At 48.5% G+C, this 8111-nt stretch overlaps 1 protein-coding gene across 1 annotated transcript in view; it reads left to right on the forward strand.

The window, feature by feature from the left end:
- The window catches only part of LOC124022035 (ELKS/Rab6-interacting/CAST family member 1-like), a gene marked incomplete at its 5' end in the record, with an annotated part of 162056 nt that extends 158359 nt beyond the window's left edge, over positions 1–3697 (forward strand). Inside the window, one exon of the mRNA XM_046337084.1 lies at positions 2157–3697. Coding sequence (XP_046193040.1) covers positions 2157–2294 — 138 coding nt within the window. The remainder of the gene's footprint in view (positions 1–2156) is intronic.
- Positions 3698–8111: the final 4414 nt, after the last annotated feature.

Genomic DNA, 8111 nt, shown 5'->3' on the forward strand with positions numbered 1-8111 from the left:
TGTGTGTGTGTGTGTGTGTTCCACCAGCCAGCCACCTGTTAATGCCAGCACTGATTTCATGAGGCATAGCTGGTACCTCAACGGCTAGGACACACACTTGTCACCTCTCGACCCCCAGCCTTTTGAAAAAGGGATCTGTGTGTTAAAGATCTTGTCTGTATCCCAGATAGCACCCTATTCCCTATGTAAGGCACTCGTTTTTCCCAGAGCCTTATGGGCCCTTGTTAAGGAATAGGGGTTCATTGGACCGCGGCCTGTGTTAAAGATAACCCCACCTGTGAGGATCATTAGCCTGAGGAGCTGTCCAACATAAATCCCCTTTAGGTTCAGATTCCATTAATGAGAGGAACATTACACCTTTTAGATGGACATTCCAAGTGTAGAATTATATATAATGACTTAAAAAGAACTGTTGGGTAGTTGGTGGAGGAATGGAGCATTCCAGGAGAATTTAAATGGTTTTAGTGAGTTGGTGAAGGTTGGGGATGTGGATGTGAAGAGGTGATCAGCTGTGGATCCATGGTCCAGGGAGAGGGAGGGGAGGTTGAGGGGGGAGAGAGGGGGGGGTGACCCTGGGCCAGGTGGAGAGGTGGAAGGGAAGAGGTAGAGGAGGAGAGGAGAAGGACAAGAAGAGATGGATGGGGAGAAGAGGAGGAGGAGGAGGAGGAGGAGAAGAGAAGGACAAGGAGAGATGGAGGGGGAGAAGAGGAGGAGGAGGAGGAGGAGGAGGAGGAGGAGGAGGAGGAGGAGGAGGAGGAGGAGGAGGAGGAGGAGGAGGAGGAGGAGGAGGAGAGGAGAAGGACAAGGAGAGATGGAGGGGGAGAGGAGAGCTGGAGGGGGAGAAGAGGTGGAGAGGTTAACTCACACGGATGTTCCCCCTCTCTAAATCACTCAGTCCCTCTTTCTTTCCCTCTCCAGCTCTCTCTTTCTCTTCCTCTGCTCTCCTCTGCTCACTCCTTTACAGTGCACTAACTACCCATGTCCTGTGACCTCTCACCTCTCAGAGAATGAAAAGAGAAGAAAGAAGGGATAGAGGGAGGAGGGAAGGAGGAGGACAGAGGGAGGTATCTGTACAGACTCATCAGCCCTGGGAGACTTAAGGCCAGTCAGTCAGGCTGTCTTCCATGGAGATCCTTCTCTCTCCACTGACCAGAAAGACCATCTGTCCAGAAAGTCACTCTGAAATATTTGCTCTTTATGGTTCTGAATGTGTTTCCTCCCACTGTTTTGTTGTTTACAGTATGTTGCTATGTACCTGACCTATGATGTGATGTTACAAAATACATGTTTTTAACATTTCTCCCCCCTCTCTCTCCTCTCCCCCCTCTCTCTCCTCTCCCCCTCTCTCTCCTCTCCCCCTCTCTCTCTCTCCCCTCTCTCTCTCTCTCCCCTCTCTCTCTCTCTCTCTCTCTCTCTCTCTTCTCTCTTCTCCCCCTCTCTCTCCCTCTCTCTCTCCTCTCCCCCTGTCTCTCCTCTCCCCCTCTCCCCTCTCTCTCTCTTCTCCCTATCTCTCTCCTCTCCCCCTCTCTCTCTCTCCCTCCCTCTCTTTCTTCTCCCCCTCTCTCTCCTCTCCCCTTTCTTTCTTCTCCCCCTCTCTCTCCTCTCTACCTTCCCTCTCTACTCTTCCCCCTCTCTCTCTCTTCTCTTCCCCCCTCTCTCTCTCTCTCTCCCCCCTCTTTCTTCTCCCCCTCTCTCTCCTCTCCCCCTCTCTCTACTCTTCCCCCTCTCTCTTCTCTCCCTCTCTGTCTAATCTCTCTTTCCCTCCCTCGCCCCCTCTCTCTTCTCCCCTCTCTCTCTTATCTCTCTTATCTCTCTTTCCCTCCCTCTCCCCTTCTCTCTCCTATTTCCCGCCCCCTTCTCTCCTCTCCCCCTTCTCTCCCCCTCTCCCTCCCTCTCCCCCTCTCTCTCTTATCTCTTTTCCCTCCCTCTCCTCCCTCTCTCTCCTCTCTCCCGCCACCTCTCTCTCCTCTCCCCCTTCACTCCCCCTCTCTCTCTTTTCCCCCTCTCTCTCTTCTCCCCCTCTCTCTCTTCTCCCCCTCTCTCTCCCTTCCCCTCTCTCTCCTCTCCCCTCCCCTCTCCATCCCCCTCTCCCTCCCTCTCCCCTCCCCCTCTCCCTCCCTCTCCCCCTCTCTCCCTCCTCTTTCTCACCCCATCAGTTGGAGTCGGAGCTGGCGTTGTGTGAGAGGGAGAGTGCAGAGCTCCAGGAGCATGCTAACTGTGTCCTGCAGCAGATCGCTGACCACTGCCCCGACATCCTGGAGCAGGTGGTCAACGCCCTGGAAGAGTCCTGCTGACCTGTCAATGTCCCCGCCAGCCACACTCTCACAACGCGTCGAGAGAGAGAGAGAGATGCCTTTATATTCGCGGTCCTTCATTTCCTGCCTTACCAGTTCTCCCAATATCTCTTTGGGGATTTGTTACTGATTTATTAACAATGATTTGTCAGATTGGTGCAACAATCCTCTAAATCTAAAAATGTTTGTGGTGAGAAGGCCTTCTTGAACCGTTCATGACGTTGAACCCTGTCTTTTTCTGAGACCTGACCACAAAACCTGTCCGTTACTAAGGTGTGGTCAACCATGTTATATTAGTGTTACTCACATACAGTTACTGCTTAGTTACTACACAGTTCCTGCTTAGTTACTGCTTAGTTACTACACAGTTACTGCTTATTTACTGCTTAGTTACTACACAGTTACTGCTTAGTTACCACACAGTTACTGCTTAGTTACCATACAGTTACTGCTTAGCTACTACACAGTTACTGCTTAGTTACTACACAGTTACTGCTTATTTAATGCTTAGTTACTACACAGTTACTGCTTAGTTACTACACAGTTACTGCTTAGTTACTACACAGTTACTGCTTAGTTACTACACAGTTACTGCTTAGTTACTACACAGTTACTGCTTAGTTACCATACAGTTACTGCTTATTTACTACACAGTTACTGCTTAGTTACTACACAGTTACTGCTTAGTTACTGCTTAGTTAATACACAGTTACTGCTTAGTTACCACACAGTTACTGCTTATTTACTGCTTAGTTACTACACAGTTACTGCTTAGTTACCACACATTTACTGCTTAGTTACCATACCGTTACTGCTTAGTTACTACACAGTTACTGCTTAGTTACCATACCGTTACTGCTTAGTTACTACACAGTTACTGCTTAGTTACTACACAGTTACTGCTTAGTTACTACACAGTTACTGCTTAGTTACTACACAGTTACTGCTTAGTTACTACACAGTTACTGCTTAGTTACCATACAGTTACTGCTTAGTTACTACACAGTTACTGCTTAGTTACTACACAGTTACTGCTTAGTTACTACACAGTTACTGCTTAGTTACCACACAGTTACTGCTTAGTTACTACACAGTTACTGCTTAGTTACTACACAGTTACTGCTTAGTTAGTTACTGTCCTAATTGTGACTGTCCTAATGGGATGGGGATATCATTATGGCCAATATGAAGAGAAGCTAGAGACTCTGAATCATGGTCATGTACCCACTACTTAGACCATTCTAGAATCCCTCCTACAGCTTTCTGTCCTGTCGTCCTGCATTCCACATGGAACCCTATTCCCTTTATAGAAACCTATTCCCTTTATAGAACCCTATTCCCTTTATAGAACCCTATTCCCTTTATAGAACCCTATTCCCTTTATGGAACCCTATTCCCTTTATAGAACCCTATTCCCTTTATAGAACCCTATTCCCTTCATGGAACCCTATTCCCTTTATAGAACCATATTCCTTTTATAGAACCCTATTCCCTTTATGGAACCCTATTCCCTTTATAGAACCCTATTCCCTTTATAGAACCCTATTCCCTTCATGGAACCCTATTCCCTTTATAGAACCATATTCCTTTTATAGAACCCTATTCCCTTTATGGAACCCTATTCCCTTTATAGAACCCTATTCCCTTTATAGAACCCTATTCCCTTCATGGAACCCTATTCCCTTTATGGAACCCTATTCCCTTTATAGAACCCTATTCCCTTTATAGAACCCTATTCCCTTCATGGAACCCTATTCCCTTCATGGAACCCTATTCCCTTTATGGAACCCTATTCCCTTTATAGAACCCTATTCCCTTTATAGAACCCTATTCCCTTCATGCAACCCTATTCCCTTTATAGAACCCTATTCCCTTCATGGAACCCTATTCCCTTTATGGAACACTACATTTCATCACGGCCCATATCAATCAATCAATCAATCAAATGTATTTATAAAGCCCTTTTTACATCAGGCGATGTCACAAAGTGCTGTACAGAAACCCAGCCTAAAACCCCAAACAGCAAGCAATGCAGGTGTAGAAGCACGGTGGCTAGGACAAACTCCCTAGAAAGGCCAGAACCTAGGAAGAAACCTAGAGAGGAACCAGGCTCTGAGGGAGGCCAGTCCTCTTCTGGCTGTGCCGGGTGGAGATTATAACAGTACACAGAACTCCTGTGAAAAGTAGTGCACTATATAGGGACTAGGGCCCTGGTCTAAAGTAGTGCACTATATAGGGACTAGGGCCCTGGTCTAAAGTAGTGCACTATATAGGGAATAGAGCCCTGGTCTAAAGTAGTGCACTATATAGGGACTAGGGCCCTGGTCTAAAGTAGTGCACTATATAGGGAATAGAGCCCTGGTCTAAAGTAGTGCACTATATAGGGACTAGGGCCCTGGTCTAAAGTAGTGCACTATATAGGGACTAGGGCTCTGGTCTAAAGTAGTGCACTATATAGGGAATAGGGCTCTGGTCTAAAGTAGTGCACTATATAGGGAATAGGGCCCTGGTCTAAAGTAGTGCACTATATAGGGAATAGGGCTCTGGTCTAAAGTAATGCACTCTATAGGGAATAGGACTCTGGTCTAAAGTAGTGCACTATATAGGGACTAGGGCTCTGGTCTAAAGTAGTGCACTATATAGGGAATAGGGCCCTGGTCTAAAGTAGTGCACTATATAGGGAATAGGGCTCTGGTCTAAAGTAGTGTACTATATAGGGAATAGGACTCTGGTCTAAAGTAGTGCACTATATAGGGACTAGGGCCCTGGTCTAAATTAGTGCACTATATAGGGACTAGGGCCCTGGTCTAAAGTAGTGCACTATATAGGGACTAGGGCCCTGGTCTAAAGTAGTGCACTATATAGGGAATAGGGCTCTGGTCTAAAGTAGTGTACTATATAGGGAATAGGACTCTGGTCTAAAGTAGTGCACTATATAGGGACTAGGGTGCCCTTTTGGGATACAGCCTAGATCTGAGATCTGGGAATATGAATTTAAATGACCTTTTGATGCCATTTGTTTGCTGCTACCTTTTGCTTTGGTTGTTGGAGATAGTTGGTTGTTGTTCCTCTCTATGATGACCGTTCTCTGATGGGTTTGGGAAACACGAAACCTAGTCCTGTTTTTATTGCAGTTGTCACCCGTTGAAAGGTTAGAGTTGGGAGATGAAAAACAACACTATTATTGAGACACTCGAGCAACAACAGTATTATTGAGACATTCAAGCCACACAAATGCTCACCACTCACCGTAACAACAGGGACAGTATGTTTCAGCAATGATATCTATTCTGGGAGCGGCTATTGATGTTGAAATACAGATCCAATTTATCTAGCTTTATCTGGGCTTTTTAAACCTCATAAGGACTCTTTAGTGTCTCATAGACTCTGAAATGTATCCCTAGACAGGACTCTCTAGACAGGACTCTAGACAGGACTCCCTAGACAGGACTCTAGACAGGACACTCTAGACAGGACACTCTAGACAGGACTCTCTAGACAGGACTCTAGACAGGACTCACTAGACAGGACTCTAGACAGGACACTCTAGACAGGACTCTAGACAGGACTCACTAGACAGGACTCTAGACAGGACACTCTAGACAGGACTCTCTAGACAGGACTCTAGACAGGACTCCCTAGACAGGACTCTAGACAGGACACTCTAGACAGGACTCTCTAGACAGGACTCTAGACAGGACTCCCTAGACAGGACTCTAGACAGGACACTCTAGACAGGACACTCTAGACAGGACTCTCTAGACAGGACTCTAGACAGGACACTCTAGACAGGACTCTCTAGACAGGACTCTAGACAGGACACTCTAGACAGGACTCTAGACAGGACACTCTAGACAGGACTCTAGACAGGACTCTCTAGACAGGACTCTAGACAGGACTCTCTAGACAGGACTCTAGACAGGACTCTAGACAGGACTCTCTAGACAGGACACTCTAGACAGGACTCTCTAGACAGGGACTCCCTAGACAGGGACTCTAGACAGGGACTCCCTAGACAGGGACTCTAGACAGGACTCTAGACAGGACTCTCTAGACAGGACTCTCTAGACAGGACTCTCTAGACAGGGACTCTAGATAGGACTCTCTAGACAGGGACTAGACAGGATTCCCTAGACAGGGACTCTAGACAGGACTCTCTAGACAGGGACTCTAGATAGGACTCTCTAGACAGGGACTAGACAGGATTCCCTAGACAGGACTCTCTAGACAGGACTCCCTAGACAGGACTAGACAGGATTCCCTATGGTGATGTTAGATGGTTAAACAGCAGACCCAGTTGAGAGTGTGTGTAGTTAGCTAACCCAACCTAGCAGGTGTGACGCGCTGGTTCTTTCTGTTGTGGGAGGTTCTCTTCTGCACTGTTCAACCAATCCAGTAAATGTGGAGGAGGAGTTAAGTTGGAGTGTCGCCTTGCTGACGTCCGAAAGCGGAAGCCGCGTTTCATTTCCTGTGAAAACCAGGTGGTAGTTAGCTTATGGATCTCCCCTGATTTAGAGCCGCGATGAGAGCCGTATGGAGGTCACAAACCCACAGTTTCCAGGGGAGTATAGCCTGGAGACACAGAGGGGATATTTACACCTAGCGTGACTTCCTATAGGAAGTGACATCATCTCAGTCAGGTCCACAGGCTGGTTCCTCCCTCTTTCCTTCTGATCTGTATTTACTTCGGTCTTTCTTTCAGTCAGCAGGGACATGAAAGACAGCAGGGAGGTGAGGTCACTCAGACAGTGTGTTCTAGTGATGACTCAGTGGTGAGCAGATCACTGTCTTATGTGGCTCAATTATAACCATCCTCCTTCTCTCCTCTGTATCTCTCCCATCCCCTCTCTCTCTATCCCTCTCTCCCCTCTATCTCTCCCATCCCCTCTCTCTATCCCTCTCTCCCCTCTGTCTCCCATCCCCTCTCTCTATCCCTCTCTACCCTCTCTCTCCCATCCCCTCTCTCTCTATCCCTCTCTACCCTCTCTCTCCCATCCCCTCTCTCTCTATCCCTCTCTCCCCTCTATGTCTCCCATCCCCTCTCTCTATCCCTCTCTACCCTCTCTCTCCCATCCCCTCTCTCTCTATCCCTCTCTCCCCTCTGTCTCTCCCATCCCCTCTCTCTCTATCCCTCTCTCCCTTTATCTCTCCCATCTCTCCCATCCCCTCTCTCTCCCATCCCTCTCTCCCCTCTATGTCTCCCATCCCCTCTCTCTCCCATCTCTCCCATCTCTCTCCCATCCCTCTCTCTCCCCTCTCTCTCTCCCATCCCCTCTCTCTCCATCCCATCTCTCCCATCTCCCTCTCTCTCCTCATCTCCCCCTCTATACCCCTCTCTCCCCTCTATCTCTCCCATCCCCTCTCCCTCTCTCCCCTCTATCTCTCCCATCCCCCTCTCTATCCCTCTCCCCCCTATCCCTCTCTCCCCTCTATCTCTCCCATCCCCCCCTCTCTCCCCTCTCTCTCCCATCCCTCTCTCCCCTCCCCTCTCTCCCATCCCCTCTCTCTATATCTCTCCCATCCCCCCTCTCTATCCCTCTCTCCCCTCTATCTCTCCCATCCCATCCCCCTCTCTCTATCTCTCTCATCCCCTCTATCTCTCCCATCCCATCCCCCTCTCCCCCTCTATCTCTCCCATCCCCCTATCTCTATCCCTCTCTCCCTCTATCTCTCCCATCCCCTCTCCCTCTCTCCCCTATCTCTCCCATCCCCCTCTCTCTCCCTCCTCCCCTCTATCTCACCCATCTCCCCATCCCCCTCTCTATATCTCTCCCATCCCCCTCTCTATCCCTCTCTCCCCCCTCTATCTCACCCATC

The sequence above is a fragment of the Oncorhynchus gorbuscha genome, unplaced genomic scaffold (assembly GCF_021184085.1).
Source record: "Oncorhynchus gorbuscha isolate QuinsamMale2020 ecotype Even-year unplaced genomic scaffold, OgorEven_v1.0 Un_scaffold_1275, whole genome shotgun sequence".
Lineage (NCBI taxonomy): Eukaryota > Metazoa > Chordata > Actinopteri > Salmoniformes > Salmonidae > Oncorhynchus > Oncorhynchus gorbuscha.